Source organism: Ahaetulla prasina, chromosome 10 (assembly GCF_028640845.1).
Source record: "Ahaetulla prasina isolate Xishuangbanna chromosome 10, ASM2864084v1, whole genome shotgun sequence".
Classification (NCBI taxonomy): Eukaryota; Metazoa; Chordata; class Lepidosauria; order Squamata; family Colubridae; genus Ahaetulla; species Ahaetulla prasina.
The window spans coordinates 30,009,185-30,033,729 of NC_080548.1; the positions used below are offsets into that span (position 1 = coordinate 30,009,185).

General features: G+C 44.4%; 3 protein-coding genes across 6 annotated transcripts in view; 1 reads left to right on the forward strand and 2 right to left on the reverse strand.

Annotated features, from left to right (window-relative positions):
• Positions 1 to 1,633: 1,633 nt before the first annotated feature.
• PPP1R37 (protein phosphatase 1 regulatory subunit 37) overlaps positions 1,634 to 24,545 on the reverse strand; it is a 76,984-nt gene continuing 54,072 nt past the window's right edge. The window contains exon 13 of the mRNA XM_058195550.1: positions 1,634 to 1,950. The gene's annotated coding sequence lies outside the window, so the exon portion shown is untranslated. The remainder of the gene's footprint in view (positions 1,951 to 24,545) is intronic.
• NKPD1 (NTPase KAP family P-loop domain containing 1) lies at positions 4,279 to 24,522 on the forward strand. Of its 4 annotated transcripts, none has more exons than XM_058195554.1 (4): positions 4,279 to 4,374; positions 14,868 to 15,036; positions 20,126 to 20,257; positions 21,335 to 24,522. In XM_058195554.1, exons 1-4 carry the CDS (start codon positions 4,327 to 4,329, stop codon positions 22,987 to 22,989), a joined length of 2,004 nt encoding a protein of 667 aa, XP_058051537.1. In that variant the 5' UTR covers positions 4,279 to 4,326; the 3' UTR covers positions 22,990 to 24,522. The 4 variants fall into 4 exon arrangements, with proteins under 4 accessions (XP_058051537.1, XP_058051538.1, XP_058051536.1 ...); XM_058195555.1 differs by lacking the exon at positions 4,279 to 4,374 and adding an exon at positions 6,813 to 7,065; XM_058195553.1 differs by lacking the exon at positions 4,279 to 4,374 and having other exon boundaries at positions 14,680 to 15,036.
• RELB (RELB proto-oncogene, NF-kB subunit) overlaps positions 18,011 to 24,545 on the reverse strand; it is a 139,169-nt gene continuing 132,634 nt past the window's right edge. Inside the window, exon 10 of the transcript XR_009156581.1 lies at positions 18,011 to 18,069. The gene's annotated coding sequence lies outside the window, so the exon portion shown is untranslated. The remainder of the gene's footprint in view (positions 18,070 to 24,545) is intronic.

A 24,545-nucleotide genomic window follows, 5' to 3' on the forward strand; every position in this document is an offset into this window, starting at 1 on the left:
CAAAACCCACTTTGGAAAGAAAAACGGTTCAACAAATTCCTTTGCACCACCTAGAATCAATCCCCTTATTTTTCTTAAGAAGAATTTTTATTTATTTTAGTATTTTTATTTATACATTTTTCATTAACATATGTAGGTATTTGATAAACAGTGTATTGTCTGGGTCATTTTACATAATTATAGTGATAATGATATTCTTTGCTTGTATATAATAACATTCTTCTAACTTCTAATTTGTACTTTTATTATCTAACCATTGATAAAACAAATCCCAAGTTTAAAAAAAATATTCTGTGTCTTCTTTATCTTTTAGCCTTAATGTTAACCTATCCGTTTCTGCACAATCTATTTTTTTTTTAATTATATTTTCATCTGTAGGAGTGTCCTCATTTTTCCAATGGTGTGCACATACAAGTTTCGCTGCCGTCAAAACATGCAGTATTAAATATATATTCCTTTTATTATATTTTTCTGGCAAAATACCTAAGAAGAATATTTCTGGCTTTAAATCTAAATATTAATATTGTAAGTGCAAAACTAAGAATCAGGAGAAACCAGACACCCATGGTTTTCTCACATTAAGGGTCTCAGCCATCCTGGTAGAAGCGGGAAAAAGACATAGCAATTTTTACAATTTATTATGCTTGGAACGCTCTTCCAGAACACTTAAGAGATGCTTTCAAAACACTTTAAAAAAAAACAAAAAAGCTTATGTTTCCAGTACAGATGGCCACGATCGGGACCAGAATTTCCGTGGCTAAATGAGCCACGCCTGATTTTACGAATTTTTTCTGACAGGGTTGTTAAGTGCTTTTCCCAAAGGCAACTGGACTTTGTTTTTCCTTGAAGACATTTTGCTTCTTATCCAAGAAGCTTCTTCCGTTCTGACTTTAGTTCAGTCGGAACGGAAGACGCTTCTTGGAGGAGAAGCGAAAGTCTTCGAGGAGAAAGAAAGAAAGCCCGCTTGCCTTTGGAAAAAAGTACTTTTGGGGCAGCCACGATCTGGATCAGAGGTGGGTTTCAGCAGGTTCTGGCCGGTTCTGGAGAACAGGTTGCGGAAATTTTGAGTAGTTCGGAGAACCGGTAGTAAAAATTTTGACTGGCCCCGCCCGCATCTATTCTCTGCCTCTCAAGTCCCAGCTGATCAGGATGAAATGGGGATTTTGCAGTAACCTTCCCCTGGAGTGGGGAGGGAATGGAGATTTTACAGTATCCTTCCTTCACCTGGAGTGGGGTGAGAATGGAGATTTTACAGTATCCTTCCTTCCCCTGGAGTGGGGTGGGAATAGAGATTTTACAGTATCCTTCCCCTGCCACACCCACCAAACCACACCCACAGAACCGGTAGTAAAAAAATTTGAAACCCACCACTGATCTGGATAACTGAGAATCTCCATAGGCACAGTTGTTAAGTGAAGCCTTATCATGCAGTCAATGAAGCGAATCCGGCTTCCCCATTGATTTTACTTGCCAGAAACCATCTGGGAAGGTCACAAATGGAGATCGGGTGACCACAGGACACTGCAACCCATCGTAAATGCAAGCTGGTGTGCCGAAATGTGAATTTTTGACTGCATGGACCGTGGGGGCTGCTGCGATAGTTATAAGTGCGAGGACCAGTTGTAAGTCAGTTTTTTGTGTAACTTGAGCAGTCAATAAACGAACGTGCGCGTGCCCCGTTTTGTAATTGTACAAAATAATCAGCAAACAAAATTTTGCATCATCTCCGTGCATCATCCCGTCCCCAAATTGTTGCAAACGCACAGACAAGATATTAGGTGGTTTGGCCAATTATCTGTTAAAATCACATTCTTTCTGATCATACAAAGACTTCGTGCAACTGGGATCGAAGGAGTGACTCATTTTTCTGCCTTCCTCCGTGAAGTTGCCTTCGGGGCCACACAAGCGCAGCGCAGGAAACGGCGGCGCTTTTCCGACAACCCAGCACACCTGTGGTTTGGAGGGAAAAAAAGCAGAAAGGCAAAGGTTAAACGAGGGATTAGAAACACCGTAATTGTACTTAATAGCGTTTGAAAAATTAAAACATCCGCAGGAACCATTCCCCCCCCCCATGGCCGCTAAACGTTTCCCCGCTTTCTTCATGAGCAATTATGGTTTCATTTATTAGAAGGCTTTTATGGCACAAGGGAGCTGTGGGGTGTTCCAGGACTCTTGGGGTGTAAGCCAAGTGATTTAATCGCCCCCAAAATAGGGAGGTAACCTCGCTACGTTTCCTTTGGTGTATCCTTAAGCCAGATGGGTGGGCACCTCGCTACTCCAATTTGGGCAGGTGTAGACCTTCCTATTACACCGCTGTTACACTCTTCAACAAAAAATCCTAGAATGTGGTTACATGCATACAGACAAATAAAGAAAGAAAACGTCTGAAATGGCACTATCGCAGGGGTCTCCAACCTTGGCAACTTTAAGACTTGTGGACTTCAACTCCCAGAATTCATGCCACACCCACCAAGTGTGATGTCCTCCTTCACCTCCATCTGAGTGATGGCTTAATTAGCCGGCACTATCAGCTCTGAAAGCAGAATAGCGACCGTCTGCCAAGTGCCTCTGTTATCTCCCTCGACGCCGATGAGTCACCCAGGAACAAACTTCAGCTCTTAATTAAGCAGCTAATTTGCCTGCTGCCTTTATATCCTGTGGGGTGTGGCTCCATGACTCAGCACTTCCTAGGCCTGCCCCACCCCTGCTTCTGTTGTTCCCTCCTCTCCTGCCTGCAAAATCTAGGGTCCAACCAGGCCTGATTGCCATCAGCTGGGTCTGAAGGCATGGCCTGGGGGGGGGGAAAGTCAGGGGACAGAGACCTCGTTATCTCCTCCACCTGGCCTGCCTCTGGCTCCTGGAGCTGAGCCAGGGAAGCCGGTGCTCCCGAGGTAAATCCTGACAGCCCTTCCCCCTCACTTTCCAAGTCACTTTCTGGCAGGAGGCCCAGCTCGGGAGGTGCAGACACAACACCAAGCCACGCTACGCCCACCAAGCCACGTCCACAGAACCGGTTATAAAAAAAAATGGATTTCACCATTGTAACAACACCTCAAAATTCAATCATTAAGAAGGATCCTGGGTCGATCTCCTGTTCCAACACGTTTGTTTAGGAAGACTTGAAGCATCCCAATTTTGGTTGCTCCTTGCCCTGATCGTAGACATTGTCCAGAGTTACACATTACAGTGGTTGGAGCTATAGTAAGCCGTGGTTGAAAAGAGTAAAGTAGATGTTCTTGGCAGATATATTTCCCTGTAGATACATCTCCACAGTGGTTCATGTAACAAGGCAGAAGGGACAATGTTTGCACAACACGATGGATGGTGGAAGATAATATCCCGATCCTAATGACCTGCTTATCCTTGCTTTGCGGAATCAGCTCAAAGTTAGGTTGACCACACATTAAGCCATAAACCATGGATTCCAGATGCCACTAACTGGGTTCACCCAAGACATTACGGAAAAAGCAAGCAGACAGATTGTTTAGCATCGTGTGTAAATTAATGTCAGTATTTCTGCTATTGTTCTCCGTAATCATTAAGCAACCTGGAATTAAGGAGAAACTCCCTATCAGGGAGGACAAGGAGTCAGTGGAATTGCTTGCCACCAGAAGTGGCGGGTGCCCCATCGCTGGAGGTGTTTAAAAAGAGACTGGAGAGCCGTCTGAAATGGTAGAGGGTCCCCTGCTTGAGCAGGGGGCTGGACTAGAAGGCCTCCTTCCAGCTCTATTCCGATTTACCGGTATTTGTTTTCCATATCCCAAGTTCTCTCAATTCAGTCCCGGTGTCTGCACGGTCAATCTGAAAAGTAAAAAAAAGGAACTTTTTTTGAGTGTCACTTTGTTGAGTGACCGTTCAAAGTGACAACCGCTAGCATTTTTCAATGCCGTTGTCACTTTGAACGGTCACTCAACAAACCATTGTAAGTCAAGGACTCACCTATAAATATAAACACCATAAAATAAACGAAATAAAGGCCCTTGCCATAACTCACGCGGAGAAGAAGGGGGGGGAAAAAGGCGTGTTTAATTTCCTTTCTCTTAGCATCCCTGGTCCGGCTTGATTTTCCGCTTCGCGGCTAATAATTATTTTGATTGGCGAAGGTCCCACGTTTCGTGCTGCTCCGAGGCTTAGTCACCAGCATTCCTCTGTCATTCACAAAAATCAAAGAAAGGAAGGGAGGAAGGAGGGGGGGGGGTTTTGCAGAGAAGCCAATAATGGGAGGGATCAAAAGAACGAGATAATTGAGGACTTCCACAGTTGCCTTGAAGACGCAGGCTGAGCTTCACCGATGTGCAGGGAGCTTGTTGCACCAGCCAAACTCCCATGTCCACGAAAGGAGAAGACCATGATCCGGTGGATGCAAACAGAAAGGTAGGCGCTTTTGCGGCCTTTGGCCGCAAGTGTTGCATTTCAAGCCTTCCAGGAGATCCATGGAGGGTTTGTTTGTTTTTGTTTGTTTGTTTGTTTGTTTGTTTGTCAAACATGTACAAGATAGCAGGTATGAATATGAACGGGGGACCTGAATGAAGGAAAAAAATTCAAATAAATGGGGACAGCAGGACGGGGATGGTAGGCGTGCTGGTGCGCTTATGCACGCCCCCCGTTTATGGGTGGTATTTAGCCGTTCGGATCGGTTTGCTCGAACCGGTAGTGGCAATCGTGGGTGGGCCTGCCCACCTGCCTCAGCTCTATGCCATCCTATTTAGGCACGTTTTTGAGGCCGGGCGCATGCTCAGAAAGTGCTCGTGAGAGCAAAGTACATGTGCAAAAGGCTGGGTGCATGCGCGGAAGGCAGGTGCCCGCAAAGCGAGCCTGCACACATGGGGTGAACCAGTAGTAACATAATGTGAAACTGACCACTGCATGGGAAGACACAATCACAAAACTGCACTTCACTTATTTTGGCCGTGTCATGCGGGGACATGGAGAAAGCAACGATGTTGGGAAGAGTTAGCGGTAAGAGGCTTTCAAACAATGCGATCAGAGGCGGGGTTTCAGCAGGTTCTGGACCAGTTCTGGCGAACCGGTAGCGGAAATTTTGAGTAGTTTGGAGAACCGGTAGTAAAAATTCTGACTGGCCTCACCCCCATTTATTTTCTGCCTCCCGAGTCCCAGCTGATCAGGAGGAAATGGGGATTTTGCAGTAACCTTCTCCTGGAATGGGGTGGGAAGGGAGATTTTACACTATCTTTTCCCTGCCACGCCCACCAAGCCATGCCACGCCCACCAAGCCATGCCACGCCCACCAAGACACACCCACAGAACCGGTAGGGGGAAAAAATTGAAACCCACCACTGAACGTGATGGATGGGTACCATCAAAGCTGGCACCAACCAGGGCGTCGAAAGACTCATGGAACTAGTGCAAAATCGGATGATTTTGTGACGTGATCTGGCTCCTAGAAATCACCAAGAGATCATCAAGACCGGTAGGTGGCAGAAACCTCCCTTAGAAGTGTTGCAAAACCTCCAAGATCTTCCTTCCTTTGCAAGAAGGACTCAGGTTGAAGTCTAGCTGGGACTTTGAGTCTTCCTTGAACGTGTGCCCATTTTCTCAGGAAACAGTGCAAGCGCCTTTACCAGAATCCGACGCTGATTCAGAAAGGAATTCCCACGGCTTTCAACAGATTTGGGGTGTGTGACCCGTTTGAAGGAGTGGAAAGCCACGTTGGGCTTTTGGCCCTGCCTGAGAGAAGCTACATTTCCCAAAAAAAGAAGATGGCGTCAGAGTGGGCAGAGGAAGGACGAAGAGTTCATCTGATGTCATGTGAAATAGCTGAATCAGGGCCATGAATGCAGGGGAGAAATGCTCCCAGTTCAGACCGGATCACCCGATCCGGTAGCGATGGCAGCGGGTGGTTTAGAGAACCGATAGCAAAAATCCGTGCTCCCCCCATGTCCAGCTGAGCCGCGTAATCATCAGAGATTGTTTTTTTTCCCTTACTTTTAAAAGCATTTTTCCTTCGGCCGAAAAAATGCTTTTAAAAGTTAAAAAAAAACCTGCCTCTGATGATCGCGGGGCTCAGCTGAGATCGTCAGAGGCTTTTAAAAGCATTTTTTCTACAACCTCTTCGGCCGAGGTTGGTGGGTTAGTTACAAATCTTTTTGTGCAATTTCAACATATACGTATCATTAATTTATCTGATCTTACATTTTATCATCCAATACATATCCAAATATTTTAATCCATCGATCCTTAGGTCTATAATATTTCTTTCTCTCATTTGATATAAATTGTTCTAGATCAGTTTTACCTTTTTACACCATTTATTCCATCGTCTTCAATCAATTGTATCATTCAATAATTCTTCCCTTGTAAGAAACTCCAATCTTCTTGATCATATTGTCCCTTCTAACTATTGATAAAATAAATCCCATATCTTATAGTGTTGCTTATCTTCCTGTTCTCTAATTTCAAATGTCAGTCTACTCATTTCTGCGCATTCCATTGTTTTCTTAATAATTTCATCTCGCAATGGCAATTTCTCATTTTTCCAGTTCTTAGCAAATACAATCCTGGCTGCTGTGTCAATTCTTGAATGATTAACGCGGGCATGTTCACCTACAAGGCGTTTCTATACCTTGTTGCATCTTTTTGGGACAACCTGGACCATCCGAAGCCTGAATTTGAGGAAAGAAACCTGAACATCAAGGAAAGAGAAGGAAAAAAAAAAAGGACACCCACATTCAAAATAATTCCAGGGTTTGGTTAGGTTTGCTGTCTGACCTGTGTGGTTCTCTGCCAGCAAGGTGGAGGTGTGAATGGCAAAAGCTACTCCTTGCTACCTTTCGCAATCTGGGCCCAAAAAAACAGGTTGAGGGAGATTGAAGGAGCTGCCGCAATCCACAGCCTGGAAGGGCTGAGGTTCTCTGGAGGAGGAACGTGTCAGAACGTTCTGCAGGCGAGGAGACGAATCTTGAGGACCGGTGCCTTGCCAAGACCTGTAAAATCTCGCTGGCTCAACCAAGGGGATGCTTTGGGTACCGGTGAGATAAGAGACCAGAGGAGATCTTTAGAGTTGGGGACTCGGCTGTCTTCTCCAAGCAACTTATGTGATCTGAGGTGAGCCTTTTTCACGGTGAAGGAGAAGATGAAGGAGTGGGTCGGACCTCAGATAGAGCAAGGGGCTTGGGCTGGCTGGCTGGCTGGCTGAATGAATGAATGAATGAAAAAAAAAGATTGCTAAAAATATTCTCCCCACCCCAATTATGCACGCGGAAGGATATTGAAGTGGTGAGTGGATGTTTGGGGTGACTAAGCTTCCAATGCTCCTATTTCTTCCTCCTCACCTGTTAAAAAGGAGGTACTAAGATACCAATGTAATGGTCTGTGAAAGTTGGACCACAAGGAAAGCTGAGTGGCAAAGAATTGAGGCCTTTGAATTTCTGGTGCAGGAGAAGACTCCTGCGAGTCCCTTGGACTGCAAGGCAACCCAACCGGTCAGTCCTGGAGGAGATCAACCCTGACTGCTCTTTAGAAGGCCAGATCCTGAAGAGGAAACTGAAATACTTTGGCCACCTAATGAGGAGGAAGGACTCCCTGGAGAAGAGCCTAATGCTGGGAAAGATTGAGGGCAAAAGAAGAAGGGAACGACAGAGAATGAGGTGGCTGGATGGAGTCCCTGAAGCAGTCAGCGGGAGCTTCAATGGACTCCAGAAGACGGTAGAGGACAGGAAGGCCTGGAGAAACGTTGTCCATGCGGTTGTGATGGGTCAGAAACAACTTCGCAACTAACAACAACAACAAAGATAGATAGATAGATAGATAGATAGATAGATAGATAGATAGATAGATAGATAGATAGATAGATAGATAGATGCAGTAAGATAGATAGATAGATAGATAGATAGATAGATAGATAGATAGATAGATAGATAGATAGATAGATAGATGCAGTAAGATAGATAGATAGATAGATAGATAGATAGATAGATAGATAGATAGATAGATAGATAGATAGATAGATAGATAGATAGATAGATAGATAGATAGATAGATAGATAGATCGATGGATCGATGGATCGATGGATCGATCCAAGGGACTCCCGCAAGTCCCTTGGACTGCAAGGCGACCCAACTGGTCAATCCTGGAGGAGATCAACCCTGACTGCTCTTTAGAAGGCCAGATCCTAAAGAGGAAACTCAAATACTTTAGCCACCTAATGAGAAGGAAGGATTCCCTGGAGAAGAGCCTAATGCTGGGAACGATGGAGGGCAAAAGAAGAAGGGGACGACAGAGAACGAGGTGGCTGGATGGAGTCACTGAAGCAGTTGGCGTGAGCTTCAATGGACTCCAGAGGATGGTAGAGGACAGGAAGGCCTGGAGGAACGTTGTCCATGGGGTCGCGATGGGTTGGAAACAACTTCGCAACTAACAACAACAAGAAGATACTGCAGGACCCAAACTTTCTCCAACCTGTGGGTGTGTGCCAGACTTCAATCCCCATCATTCCCAGCCAAGGGGCTTTTTTGACCATCCTGGCAGCAGCAGTGTTTAGAGAACTTCTCTTTTATCGCTCTCAGATGTTGATAGATGAGGCAGGGAAAAAAACGCTGAATAATTTTTTTGCTAACAATATCAGGTTGATTCAATGACTCCCCAAGGCTTACAATGGGTTGTTTAGTGACCAGTTGAAGTTACAATGACACTGAAGGAAGCGTGACCTTTTATGACCGTTTTTTCACCCTTATGACGATGGCAGCATCCCCACGATCAAAATTCAGACGCTTGGCAACGGATTCGTATTTATGACGGCTGCATTATCCTGGGGGTCACGCGACCCCCTTGTGCGACCTTCTGACAAGCAATGTCAATGGGGAAACCGGATTCACTTAACAACCGTGTCGCTAATTTAACAAGGGCAGGGATTCACTTAACAACGGTGGGGAGAAAGGTCGTAAAATGGGACGAAAGTCACTTAATAACTGTCCTGCTTTGCAACGGATAATAGCGGTCATAAATCAATGTTATCTGTATTAAGTGGACGTAAAATGTAAAGTAAAATCTCTCTAGAACAGGGGTCTCCAACCTTGGCCACTTTAAGACTTGTGGACTTCAACTCCCAGAATTCCTCAGCCAGCAAACCTGGCTGGGGAATTCTGGGAGTTGAAGTCCACAAGTCTTAAAGTGGCCAAGGTTGGAGATCCTTGCTCTAGAAGGAATATTTGTGGCCCGTTTGCTTCGTTCTTGGAAGGCCAGGCTTAATCGTACATAAAAATTGAGTTGAAGATATTTAGCCATTATCTAAGAAGAGGAATCTCACAAAAATGATCACAAGCTTTCAAACTTTCGAAAGGAAACTGTCCACAGTTTTTTTCTTCTTCTTCTCCTCCAAAGCAGCCAAGCTTGTACAGACATGAACGATCAGCTTAAGAAATACTAATAATAAAAGGAAAGAAATGGGTGTCCTTCCTTTGCTATTACTATCTTATATAAGGAATTTTGAAACATCGGAAAGAATAAGCTTGAGTATAAGGTTGAGTCAAACCGTTTGCTAGAAGGTGAAATTCCTAGATTTCGCTTTGGAGGCTTACATGACCAATAAAGGAGAATATTTGTAGCTCCGGGTTCAATTGATGGGTCCTTGGTGCTTCTTGAGTTTGCTTCTTTTCTTGCAGATGTTCCATCATCCAAACTAGGCGACGTTAGCCTTAAGTAACAAACTAGGCTTATATAAAAGGGACTAGGTGGCTCAGTGGCTAAGGCGCTGACCTTGTCGATCGAAATGGTCGGCAGTTCAGCGGTTCGAATCCCTAGTAACAGGGTGAGCTCCTGCTACTTGTCCCAGCTTTTGCCAACCTAGCAGTTTGAAAGCAGGTAAAAAATGCAAGTCGAAAAAATAGGGACCACCTTTGGTGGGACGGTAACAGCCTTCCGTGCGCCTTTGGCGTTGAGTCATGCCGGCCACATGACCACGGAGACGTCTTCGGACAACGCTGGCTCTTCGGCTTTGACACGGAGATGAGCACCGCCCCCTAGAGTCGGGAACGACTAGCACGTATGTGCGAGGGGAACCTTTACCTTAACCTTAGACTTATATAAATACAGCTCTTGTGAGCGAGAAAAACGTCATGAACGGTACACGTAGTTGTGGTTTAGTCCTTAAACTATGAGTAAGAAAGCTGAAGGCTTAGTCAACAGGGTTGGAAGCATCAAAGAAGGAAGCCAAAATGAAATTATCACGATGTATACCAAGCAACTACAAAGTCACATTTGTTCTGGCTGGTAAAGACAAAAAGAATGAGATGCAAGGCAGAGAATCAAAAAATAGCCAAGGCCTTGAACCAACTCCCTGCTTGGGAAATATTTACATATTTGGGGCTATTTATACGGAGCTTCCTTACTTCTTTTAGAACAGGTGAAGAGACAGAACAGGGCTGGCTCTGAAAAGCAAATTCTCATCTCATCTACCTGATCAGTTTTATATATATATATATATATATATATATATATATATATATATATATATTCTGAGGTTTCATGGTGTTTGTATGTAGGTCTTTGGTTATTGGGTTTTCTCCGCGTAAAATTGGAAGTGTCTTGGCGGCGTTTCGACAAAGTCTCATTCATCATCTTCAGGCTTCAGCCGTGCTTTTGGGAGCAATGTGAAGCCTGAAGATGATGAATGAGACTTCGTCAACGTCAAGACACTTCCAATTTTACCGGAGAAAACCCGAATAACCAAAGACCTATATATATATATATATATATTTGTTTGTTTTCTGAGGTTTCATGGTGTTTGTATGTAGGTCTTTGGTTATTTGGGTTTTCTCCCGCGTAAAATTGGAAGTGTCTTGGCGACGTTTCGACAAAGTCTCATTCATCATCTTCAGGCTTCAGCTTCGTGGTTCTGGGAGCAATGTGTGATCGCAGCTGTTTAAAGGAAGTTAAAAGGAAGAAACAGCTGCGATCACACATTGCTCCCAGAAGCACGAAGCTGAAGCCTGAAGATGACGAATGAGACTTCGTCGAAACGTCGCCAAGACACCATACATACATACATACATCAGATTCAGCAGGTGACGTTTCCCCCGAGGCTAAAAGTGGAAGGATGGAGAAGCTTCACCTGTTGGGTCTGTGCCTTTTCTGAATCGGCCAGAGATGTCTGTCTGCAGGGTTGTTTTTTTCTTTAAAAAAAAAACCCTCCAGATTCGGCAGTCATGATAGTAGTGAGATCAAAACCCTGCCAATGGTTGGCAACATCTGGCAAAGGTTTGAAAGGCTTTGTGGGATCCCTGGCAGTCAAACATTCATTCACACATGCCCATGTTGCTTATGCTTTTTACAGGTAGTCCTCGACTTACAACGGTTCACTTAGTGACCATTCATAGTTACGACGGCACTGGGGAAAAAAAGTGACGTGTGCTTTTTCCACACTTACAACCGTTGCAGCATCCCCTCCCCCCCACCCATGGTCACGTGATCAAAATTCAGACGCTTGGCAACTGGTTCGTATTTATGACGGTTGCAGCGTCCCGGGATATATGTGCGTGTGTGTGCCATGCGATCCGCTTTTGCGACCTCCTGACAAGCAGCGTCCACCGGGAAGCCGGATTCCCTTAACCACGGTGTGACTAAGAGTGAACATCCGCGGGGATTCGCTTAACGACCGTGGCGAGAAAGGTCGACAAACGGGGCGAAACTCACTTCAGGGAATGTCTCGCTGGGCAACCTTAAATGTTGGGTGGTTTGTCGTAACTCGAGGACGGTTTGTATTTGTGGCTGATCTGTAAATCCAGCTGCTTTTTCAGGCTGGGTTTACAGGAAGAGGCAGTGCAGGAAATGCCTTCTTAATCAATACCTGGAAGATTTTGATCAGGGTTAGATTGGGATCACACGGTGAGCCTTCTCCAACCAACGCCACCCCTGCAGGCTTAGTCACTGGTTCGAGGTCATGCCTTGAAGATCTTGTTTACCTGGCACTTTAAGCTGGCAATTATATCTTCACCCATTGACATCACAGGGAGCTGCAGAGGACTGCTTAGAGCCCTCAATTACAACTCCTCCTCCGAGTAGAATAGAATAGAATAGAATAGAATAGAATAGAATAGAATAGAATAGAATAGAATAGAATAGAATAGAATAGAAATTTTTATTGGCCAAGTGTGATTGGACACACAAGGAATTTGTCTTGGTGCATATGCTCTCAGTGTACATAAAAGAAAAGATACGTTCATCAAGGTACAACATTTACAACACAATTGATGGTCAATATATCAATATAAATCATAAGGATTGCCAGCAACAAGTTATAGTCATACAGTCATAAATGGAAAGAGATTGGTGATGGGAACTATGAGAAGATTAATAGTAGTGCAGAACAGTGTTGAGGGAATTATTTGTTTAGTAGAGTGATGGCCTTCGGGAAAAAGCTCTTCTTGTGTCTAGTTGTTCTGGTGTGCAGTGCTCTGTAGCGTCGTTTTGAGGGTAGGAGTTGGAACAGAGTAGCACATGAGTGTACGTAGAGAACTTCTGGATCAGACCGATACGGCTTCAACCTAACCCCAAGGGTAGCCACCAACGTAGCATTTCTCGATTTAATCTCCTTAACTAATTGGAAGGAATGTTCTATGGCAGTGTTTCTGAACCTTGGCCAAGTTAAGCTGGGTGGACTTCAACTCCCAGAATTCCCCAGCCAGCATGCTTCACTCTCCCCTCCCCCCCCATGCCCCCCTCTCCCGAGGCACTGCAGAAGCTCAAAAGTAAAGCTCAAGAAAGCAACCCAACTGAGCAAAATTCCATCGGAGGTTTTATCCAATGTATTTCTTGAAAGAAAAGGGAAATACGAGTGCTCTGCAGCCATTCAGCGAAGAGCCCTTCATGTTCATAGATGCCCTGCATTTGCTAAATGGGTAACCCGCCCCACCCACCCACCCACTGGGATTTGTAAAGTAGAGTTCAAAGATTAAAAATCTTAATCTGCTTGCATAACAATCTTAATCTAGATCACAGTTTCTCAACCTTGACCACTTTAAGATCTGTGGACTTGAAGTTCCATAATTCCCCAGACATGTGCTTTAAGGTATGTGGACTTCAGCTCCCAGAATCCCCCAGCCAGCATGCTTGAAGATATGTGGACTTCCGCTCCCAGAATCCCCCAGCCAGCATGCTTTAAGATATGTGGACTTCAGCTCCCAGAATCCCCCAGCCAGCATGCTTGAAGATTACAGATTAACAGAGTTGGAAGGGACCTTGTAGGTCATCTAGTCCAACCCCCTGCCCAAGCAGGAGACCCTACATCATTTCTGACAGATGGCAGTCCAGTCTCTTCTTGAAAGCTTCCAGTGATGAAGCTCCCACAACTTCTGAAGGCAACTTCTGTTCCGTTGGTTGATTGTTCTCACTGTCAGAAAATTCCTCCTTATTTCCAGGTTGATGTGTAGACTTCAACTCTCAGAATTTCCCAGCTACTCCTAGGAGCTGAAGTCTACACGTCTTAAAGCAACCATGGTTGAGAAAGACTGTTGTACAACCTCCGAAATTGGTCTTACTTTCAGTCCCCAAAATACGGTAGAACTCTTTTCTGTATAAATATCCATAGATTGTTCACCGTTTGGCCATTTATTCAAATATGGACAGACTAACAGAGAGAGAGAGAGAGAATAATTATATTTTCACCAAGATTGGTTTAAACATCAGTGGATGAATACCTGGGACTTAAAATGAGCCCGAGGCATCCCAAATTATGTCTGCAGCTATTCTATGCCAATGTCCAACCTACTCCTAACCACCTTCATCTTAAAGGGATATTATTTTGCAGAAGAATTTAAGCCACTGAGAGATAATTAGCTGTTTTTGGCCTAGAGTTAACAACCGAGGTTAAAAAAGTCATAACATGTTTAAAAATGGAAGTTCTGGCCCCAATTTTGGTCATAAAGTGAGGACTCCTGTTATAAGTAAAGTTTTTCTGTCACTGGAAGAGAATGCAAAAATAGAAAGTGGGGGGGAGAATCATTTTTAATTTTTTTTGGATAAAATATCATCAGAATTAACCCTGTTTCCCACAGTTCAATATCCAGGCCACGTGGCCAGCATCCGATCCCATCTAAAGTCATCTTCTTCTGCAATACAGTGGCTGAAATATTTTGTCATCTCAATTAGCATCCTTGGTATGTCTATCTTGGTTTAAAAGGAGTTTCTGATTAGCCATGCCTTCGGGTTTTTATTTTTGTTGGTCTTTTTTTTTTCAACTTAAAAGAGATCTTGGAGCCAGCTGTGAAGGTCAGTGGACTCTGGAGCTTCAAGAACCAAAATTACACCTCTCCTCTTTCTTTCTCTTTCTTTCTTTCTTTCTTTCTTTCTTTCTTTCTTTCTTTCTTTCTTTCTTTCTCCCTCCCTCCCTCTTTCTTTCCTTCTCTTCCTTCCTTTCTTTTTCTTTTTCTTTTTCTTCCTTCCTTCCTTTCTGTTCGATTTTCTTTCTTTCTTTCTTTCTTCTTTCTCCCTCCCGCCCTTTCTTTTTCTCTTCCTTCCTTCCTTCCTTCTTTTCTTTTTCTTTCTTTCTTCCTTCCTTCCTGTCTGTCTTTCTTTCCATCTGTCTGTCTTTCTTTCTTCTTTCTCCCTCCCTCCCTTTCTTTTTCTCTTCCTTCCTTTTTCTTTCTTTCTCTTTCTTTCTTTTCCTTCTTTCTTTCTTTCTTTCTTTCTTTCTTTCTTTCTTTCTTTCTTTCTTTCTTTCTTTTACTCAATGGACCCGGTTTTTGTAACCTGTAGCCTGGAAACAAGAAACAGTCAAGAGAGAAAAATCCTGCTGCTGCAAATGCCCAGATGTGGCTCGATAGACATATTTTTTTCACCCGTTCTCTTTAGAAGCTTACCTGTCCCAGGTAATCAGGTTGAATCACCTGTCTGCTTTATCTCCTTCTGGCAGGCTCCAATCTGCTTGGGAAATTCAGTTGATAGGCCACCAACGCCAGCGCTGATGAGTTACTATGACGAGGAAGTGGCCAGACTGCACCATGCGGAGGATTGCCACGAAATGGGGTGCCTGTGCTCGAGCCGGGAGACCCATTTTAGCCATCCCGAGTATCACGATAAAGGTAGGCCCAGCATCTAATTCACACCAGCTGGATTTGTAACAGAGTTGGAAGGGACCTTGGAGGTCATCTAGTCCAACCCCCTGCTCACGCAGGAGACCTGTACTTGGGATTCGAACCGCCGAACTGCCGACCTTTCTGATCGACAAGCTCAGCGTCTTAGCCACTGAGCCACCCCGCCAGGCTGGTTTAGCCAAATGGAAGGTAGCAAGGGTTTAAATCCGCTTCTTCCCCCCAAAAAAATCAAATTTAGTACAGGCAATCCTCAAGTTACAACCGTTCGAAGCAACTGTTGGAAGTTACAATGGCACCATTGTAACATGTCCTCACACTTACAACGGTTATAGCAATTGTGACCTGATCAAAATTGGGGTGCTCGCTTGACATGTAATACGTCTTGCTGAGACCTGATGGCCATTTTCGACCTTCCCAGGTAGCTTCCGACAGGCAAAGTAAATGGAGGGAAGCCTGATTCACTTAACAACCGGGGGATTCATTTAACAACTGCAGCGATTTATTAACTCCCGTGGCCAAAAAAAAAGTCATAAAATCAGGTGCGACTCACTAAACAACTGCCTTGCTTCACAACAATAATTTGGGTCCCGGTATAGCCCAAGACTGCCTGTGCACTAAAATTTGATTTAAAAGGCTGTCAAAAAAGCACGCCTGGAGGCCCAGGCTGCAAATGACCATCCCATAACTTTGGGATCCTGCAACTGTCGTAAATTCATGCCAGTTGCCAAGCCCTCGAATTTGGTCACGGGACCAAATGCTGCATTTATTTTTATTTTATTTTATTTTATTCGATTTTTATACCGCCCTTCTCCCGAAGGACTCAGGGCGGTGTACAGCCAAATAAAAATCAACAGTCATAAATGTGAGAGCCGGTTGTAAGTCAGGGTTTTTTTTCCAGCGCTGTCGTAACTCTGAATACTTGCTAAACAGATTGTTTTAAGTCAAGGACTGCCTGATGAGTGCTTTGAAACGAACTTACGTTTGTTTGTTGCAAATGTTAGAACTGTTCCCTAAACTTCCCTTCAGAAATCGGAATGCTTTTAATCTTCAGCAAAATTTAGTAACAGTTCTAACATTTGCAACAGTTCCCGTGCGCGGGGGAGATAATTAACGTATGCTTTTAAAACTGGATTACCTGCACAGTAGTTATTTTCTTTATTAGCATAATATGTTAAATGTTTTCTCTTCCGTTCTTCATTATGTCTTCCCTTGCTGGATTTGCAAGCAACCAGTTGAGTGACTCTTAAATTGCTAGGTTTTGTTCCCTGACATAGTTCTTCCAGAATGAATGAACTTGAGGGCCGATTAATCAGCCCCCTCTTATTGTCTCTCTAATTGTTAAATAACACCTTGCAGATTTTTGCATCTCTTTATTATTTATTTTTTTATTATTCTGATATCTAAACTCGGTATGTGCAACCTGTGGCTTGCCCTGGACACCAAGTAATGAATAGAATTTAAAACAAAGTTTGTTATTTGTATACATTACCTATTTTTGATATTTTGTGTGAGGCCCAAGACAATTCCTCTTCACTCAACGCAGCCCAGACAAGCCAAAATATTGGACAAGCACGTTCTAGATTAAAGAACGACATATCTTGAAAATTGTAACCAGAATTGGGCTTAGAAACAAACCAGGAGCAAACACAGATGGGTCAGTTCCAACAACCATGATCTAAATTCTAGATTATAACCAATTTGACTTGCTCAACAATTCCCTAAAACCTTTTTGGGCTCAGGTTTTTTTTTTTAAGATCATAGGCATTTAACTTTTTGAGGAGGAAAAAACCTATTCCATGAGAACATTTTTGAAAAGCAAAGATAATGGTATGACTTGCATTTGGCTCTTTAGAATAGAATAGAAATAGAATAAATAACTTTATTGTCACCTTGATAGTACAGTGATCCGCATACATTAAAATGAAATTTTGTTATATACAGCTCTCAAAGGATCACCATCTCCAATATATACTACATGACAAAATAAATAAGTACAAAATTATGTGTATACCCACATATATTCATATAAATTATTACATTTTTTTTAAAAAAAATATTTTCAGTAAGAAGGGAATTTCAGATTTCAGCTTCTTAGATTTCAAGTCATCACAGACTTAGTTCCTTAGTTCAGAATCTAATGAAATGAAAATATCAGCACAAACAAGGGAGGAAATTTATAGGTTTTGCTTAACAAGCAAAAAAAAAAGATTGTAAAATCAGGTTGGTCATGTAATGACTGATTTTATGACCGTCATTACTTACATACAAACTCTATTACAATTGTAAATTGAAAGCTACTGGTATTTATTTTGGTGCAAAATCAGATCCTCTCTATTCCTGCTGGCTCACAAATTTATTTGCAAAGGAATTATGAATCTCGTCCTGAATTAACCCCGATTCAATCTCACCTTAATGAGATACATTTTTTAAGTGGGTGAAAACCAAACAAAACAAAATATCTTTGCTGAGTCAAGTCTTTAACGATTTAGGGACTTTCCCTTCCTTGTACGTTTCCACTACTGATGATTTCAAAATATAAACAGAGTTCAAATTTGCCCTGCCATCGCCAGTATATAATCCCTAAAATAGGTTTACAAATTGGACAGGATGAATTTATCCACCCTTGAGATAAAATTTCAGGTCGCAGGTCAAGTGTGTGGGTTTCTGAGTCGCGCACATTCCCGTCTCTAGACAAATATTCCTTGCAGATGGAAAACTAGCTGCTAAGGAAGTGGCGTTCCTCGCGAAGCTACATTTCCGCATGCAAGGAGGGGAAATTTAGAAAGGATCAAATTTGGAGAGCCCGCATGATGAGGGGACACCGTTCAAAAAAGCCCGGCTTGCATAGATGGTTCAAACATTGCTCCTCCATTTGAGAATATCACCTAGGTCAGGGGTCTGCAAACTTGGCTCTTTTAAGACTTGTGGACTTCAACTCCCAGAGTCCCTTAGCCAGCAAAGCTGGCTGAGGAACTCTGGGAGTTGAAGTCCACAAGTCTTAAAAGAGCCAAGTTTGCAGACCTCTGACCTAGGACTGTAAATCCAAATTATTTTCTATTCTGAAGAAATCCAGAATACAAGCAGGAGCTAACCAAAAAATTTTTATAGAGCGGAGTCGCTATCCAATTCATCTACTACTGTTTATGAGTGCGTAATGAATGGGCCGAGGTTTGCTCATCACAGCCGCCATCTTGACTTTTTTGACCTTACATGACCGTGCCCTGATAAAACGGACTAAATTTTGGACCCCTTTCGACCTCCAAAGCATGTTTTCCCAAGCCCAGAAACTCCCCTTTGAGGACACTTATAAAATTTCCTGTTTCATACAGAAAATGCACCAGAAATTAATCCTGCATTTTAAAGCTTAAAATAGGATGGTAAATAAACACTCAGCTCCTTCCACAAAGGGGAAAAAGAAAAAAAGAGCAACACCTGAGGGGAAAAAACACTGAAGAAATCTCAGCTCTTGCTCTGAGGTATTTATAATAGGATGAGTTACACAAGCTAATTATCCTAATTACTCTCAAATGATTTTTTTTTTTCCCCTGGCAGATCTTTGGGGAACAAAAGGCCTGTCAGGGATGGTTTTTTTCAATAATGATGTTTTAGAGCAGGGGTCTCCAACCTTGGTCCCTTTAAGACTTGTGGACTTCAACTCCCAGAGTCCCTCAGCCAACCGTGCTGGGATTGGAAGTCCATCCATCTTAAAGAATTCTGGCTGGGGAATTCTGGGAGTTGAAGTCCACGCTTCATACATTTGCTGAGGTTGAGAAACATTCGTCATCTTCAGGCTTCAGCTTCGTGCTTCTGGGAGCAATGTGTGACTGCAGCTGTTTCTTCCTTTTTAACTGCTAGTGGGGGTTTGAACTGATTGGGTGGGAGCTTGGCTGTGCTCTGATTGGATGGGGGTTTTTGGTGCTCTGATTGGATGGGGGTGTGTCCTCTTTGGGTGGGGGCTTGGTTGTGCTCAGATTAGTCTGAGCTGCAGGGGATTTGATTTGGCCATTTCAAACCCCTCCAATCCATACATGCAGCAGACTGACACCCACTGTGAAGATGTGGCACGACTGCAAACACGAAGCCGGACAACAGCTGTGCAGCTCACCAGCTCAAATCCCCCTGCAACTCAGACTAATCTGAGCACAACCAAGCCCCACCCAAAGAGGACACACCCCCATCTAATCAGAGCACCAAAAAACCCCCATCCAATCAGAGCACAGCCAAGCTCCCACCCAATCAGTTCAAACCCCCACTAGCAGTTAAAAAGGAAGAAACAGCTGCAGTCACACATTGCTCCCAGAAGCATGAAGCTGAAGCCTGAAGATGACGAATGAGACTTCGTCGAAACGTCGCCAAGACACTTCCAATTTTACGCGGGAGAAAACCCGAATAACCAAAGATCTACATATATATATATATGTGTGTGTTTTCTGAGGTTTTCACGGGTGTTTGTATGTAGGTCTTTGGTTGTTCGGGTTTTCTCCCGTGTAAAATTGGAAGTGTCTTGGCGACGTTTCGACGAAGTCTCATTCGTCATCTTCAGGCTTCCGCTTCGTGCTTCTGGGAGCAATGTGTGATTATAGCTGCAATCACACATTGCTCCCAGAATCCCCAGCCAGCATGCTTTAAGATATGTGGACTTCAGCTCCCAGAATGTATGTATGTATGTATGTATGTATGTATGTATTTGTTTTCTGAGGTTTTCACGGTGTTTGTATGTAGGTCTTTGGTTATTGGCTAAGCAAAGTGGTTTTTAAGGCATATGCGCCCAATTTTACAAGTTTTTTTTTTTTATTGGGCCGCGCTGTTAAGTGAATCATGTGGTCGTTAAGTGAATTTGGCTCCCCCCCCCGACTTTGTCAGAAGCTGAGTAGCAAGATCACATGACCCTGGGATGCTTCAATAAAGGCATGCCAAGTGTCTGGATTTTGATCACATGACCATGGGGATGTTACAACGGTCATAAGTGCAAGGACCGGGTCATAAGTCACTTTTGCTGAGTGACCCTGATATGTGACACTTTCTGGTTATTTTCCATTCCTTTTTTTTAATTATTTTTCTCTTCTCCACTCTTCAGATCTGATGACGGAGGACGATATTTATTGCTGCTCTTTATCGAAGACGTTGTGCCATACCTCCACCCCGGTCACCGTGGGTTTCTATTCGCCCTGCGGAACTCGCGTTCACTCCCTGCTGGACCAGATTGCCGGTCAGTCCCACAATGAGAGAATCAATGGGGATCCCATTTACGTAGATCCCGTAGTAGAAGGGTCCTCCTTCTATCCATGGGTCTCTGGGGAGAAAGAAGGGGCCTCACAGGAGTCATCGTGCCCTCACACAACTTGTATCGTTGGTGTCACTACGTAACATCATCAGTGCTAGAAAGGAGAGGAGGAGGAGGAGGAGAGAGGTGGAGCAGGAGGAGGAGGAGGAGGAGGACAAGAGGGAGAAGGAGAAAGGAAGAGGAAGAGGAGGAGGAGGAGGAGGGAAGTGGAGCAGGAGGAGGAGGAGGAGAAGAGGGAGAAGGAGAAAGGAGAAAGGAGGAGGAGGAGGAGGAGGAGGAGGAGGAGAAGGAGGAGGAGAAGGGAGGTGGAGCAGAAGGAGGAGGAGGAGGAGAAGGAGAAGAGGGAGAAGGAGTAAGGAGAAAGGAGAAAGGAGAAAGGAGGAGGAGGAAGAGGAGGAGGAGGAGGAGGAGGAAGAGGAGAAGGAGAAAGGAGAAGGAGAAGGAGGAGAAGAGAAGTGGAAAAGGAGGAAGAGAAGGACAAGGGGAGGAGAAAGGAGGAGGAGGAGGAGAGGAGATGGAGCAAGAGGAGGAGGAGGACAAGGGGGAGAAGGAGAAAGGAGGAGGAGGAGGAGGGAGGTGGAGCAGGAGGAGAGGAGAAGGAGATGGAAGAGAAGGAGGAGGAGGAGGAGAAGGGGAGAAGGAGAAAGGAGGAGAAGGAAGGTGGAGGAGGAGGAGGAGGAAATGGAGAAGAAGGAGAAGGAGGAGGAGGAGAAGGAGAAGGAGAAGGAGAAAGAGGAGGAGGAGGCGGCCGGGGCTGTGGAGTCTTTGGTGATCTCTGACGTTGGTGGTTTTCCTGCAGATGTTTCATGACCCAACTAGATACATCATTTGATGATGTTACTTAATTGAGTTATGAAACATTTGCAAGAAAACTTCCAACCTCAGAGAGCACCAAGGACCCCACATTTCAATGCTCAGTTACAAATATTCCCTCCTCTAGACAGAAGATCTTTGAGAACTTGGCAGATCTTCCGTTGACCATTTCTGAACGAACTTTCGCAGGATGCATGCTCAAAGAATCCATCCGAAGGGAAGAAGCCGAATTCAATAGGACTCACCAGAGGTCCCGAGTCCCCGAAGGAATGAACTACCTGACCCTCCTCTGGTACATCGTCTTCTACCAACCGGTCATCACCGAGATGCATCTCCGAAGGAAAACCATCGAGTTCCTCTTCATAAGATTCAGTGCCTGGGAATATGCAGGCAGCGACAAATTGTGGGCTGGGTTGGTCACCACCCTGTGTGACCATATCCGCCACCACTTCGGTCCTCTTCCCCTCAGTTTCTACCACGTGGTGGGAAGCCGTCCAGAATTCGCCTCGGGATTCACCCAAGAAGAGTGGAGGCTTAAAAAGAAAACGTGTTGTACCGCAGGAGGCCTTATTGTGATTTTGCTAGCCGGCGCAGGCCTGGCTACTACCGCCCTCCTCGTGCCAGGGATAAGGGATGGCACAGTCTTAAAGTACCTTGGTAGCACCTTTGCTGCCATTTCGGGCTCCGGCTTCCTCATCGCCATCAGTCCTGTGATTAAGCACTTGATCATCAGCCAGAAGAAGAAGATCGAGAGCATGACCAGCGATGAGAAGTTCACCAGCCACCTGGGTTTCATGAGTGCAGTGAAGAGCGAGATTGAGGTCCTCACCAGCTTTATCTACTACATGGAAATCTTCGAACGTCGGCGTTTGAGGATTGTCTTTGAGATCACGTGCTTGGATATGTGCTACCCCGAACGGGTGGTTGGGGTGTTGAACGCCATCAATACTCTCCTTTCCGACAGGAATGCCCCCTTCATCTTCATCCTGGTGGTTGACCCCTGTGTCATCACTTCTTGCTTGGAGCAGGCAAGCACCATGAAGGGAATGGCGGACAATGGCTACCTGTATCTCAACCGCACCGTGACGCTTCCCTTCTCCATCCCCGAAATCGGCATCAAGTCCAAGATGCGTTGTCTGCACGAGGCCTTCCAGACTCGGGAAGATCTGATGTACGGCATCATCACAAGGAACATGGAGTTGGGAGTGACCAAATCCAAAGGGAACGGTCAAGCACTGGTGCACTTAGAAACGGTGGTTCAAGAAGACCAACACCAGATCGATGCTATGGCCGTGCAATACATCCACGAAGCTTTTCACTGCTTGCATGATGAACAAGATTGCCTCTACCATTATGTCCCAGATAGCATTATCCAGATGAGGAGGATTGTCAACACCATTCCCATTACGATCAGGTTGATGACACAACAGCACCTGTTGAGGCACAGCCTCTGTCCCCGTGCAGTGGCCAGTTGGGTAGTGTTGGCCAACCAGTGGCCGTGTCGCTTGAGTTGGATCCTCCAACGCATGGAGGACAAGCTTCAGGGCCAACCGCCCAACGACTATGAGAAGGAATTGATGTGGGACGTCTTCGTGGAGACTTGCCCTGAGCTGTTCTCCAAGCACAAGGAACTCCAGAACATTATGGCCTTGGATGGCGACCCTGAGCTTTTTGAGAAATTCTTGTCCGGCGACTTCCCCTTCACTGTTCAAGAAGGGAAGAAATTGCTGAAATATACTGTGAACTTAGACCATTCCATAAGATATAAGATGGGACAGCTGCAGGCTCTGGCCACTCTGGAGAACTACAAAAAGGGTGAAACGAATTCAGAGAAGAGGGCTTAGACAACATGGATGCTGGGGTGAAAACAACTTAGCTGGGAAGATGGGAGCGTGAAAGACAGAAAGCTGTATAGGTCTTTAACTTGGCAAAGCTGGCTGAGGAACTCTGGGAGTTGAAGTCCACAAGTCTTAAAGTTGCTAAGGTTGGAGACCCCTGGTATAGATCAAGAGTGGCAAACATGGACCCTGTACCACTTGTGGACTTCAACTCCCAGAATTCCTAAGCCACCTGGCCCAGGAATTCCGGGAATTGAAGTCCATAGGTTGTAAATAACTATGGAGATTTTTCAATCATCCCAGAAGATCATGGTTGTCCCAAAGGTGCCTTTTCCAAAAAGGCAAATGGACATTCTTGGTTTTTTTTCTTTAAAAAGGTTTTGCTTCTCATCCAAGAAGCTTCCTTTAGTTCTACCTTAAGAACTGAAGGAACTTCTTGGATGAGAAACAAAAAGTTTTCAAAGGAAAAAAAAAAACTACAAAAATCCAGTTGCCTTTTGGAAAAACATCTTGGGGGTATAAAAGGGGCTATAGTTGCCCACCTATAGGTCAGGGGTCTCCAACCTTGGCAACTTTCAAACTTATGAACTTCAATTCCCAGAATTCCTCAGCTACCAAAGCTGGGTGAGGGACTCTGGGAGTTGAAGTCCCCAAGTCTTAAAGGAGCCAAGTTTGCAGACCCCTGACTTAAGTGATTCGCTTAATAATTGTGGCAGGAAAAAAAATACAAAATTGAGCGTGACTCACTTAAAAAATTGCTGGGCTTAATCATGAAAATTCTAGTTCCAACTATGGTCATATATCAAGGATTACCTCTACATGCTACTCTCGGATTAAGTATTATATTTATGAACCGACAGGATTATCCAAAGCAGGAGTCTCCAACCTTGGCAACTTTAAGCCTCCAACCTTGGGAACTTTAAGCCAGGATTCTGGGAGTTGAAGTCCACCAGGCTTAAAGTTGCCAAGGTTGGAGACCGCTGGTCCAAAGATTTAAAAACAAACAAACATATTATTGATTATATTTTTGATATTTTTACGAGCCAGAAAAAAAAAATACACATCGCAATATTGCAAAACGACAAAAGCTACTGAACCGAAAATACCAATTCACAACTGATCGAGTGTTGTGGATCGGGACTGGGGAAGGACTCAACTCAAACCTACCTCACAAGGTTGTTGTTGTTGTTGTGAGGGGGTGGGGTGGGGGAAATGGGGAGACAACCCCCTCTTTCCTCTGGAGTATTGAAAGAATCCGGACTGCCCATCATCAGCTACACAATAAACAATAATTCACACAGGCTGCAGAAGTTGTGTTTTCTTGGGCGAGTTCTCCGTTTTTAAACGGGGAGGTGATCCTGTGTACGTATGTACTTAAGAGATATCATCGCTACTTTTCATAGATGTGGAAGACACCAGATGGTAGAAGCTGGGGTATGTGGTGCCTGCAACTTACAACCACTCGTATAGTGACCGTCTGAAGTTACAACTTCACACAAGTTTTTACACTTACAACCAGGAGTGGGCTGCTAGGGGTTCTCAGGGCTAAGATTCTGTGCAGT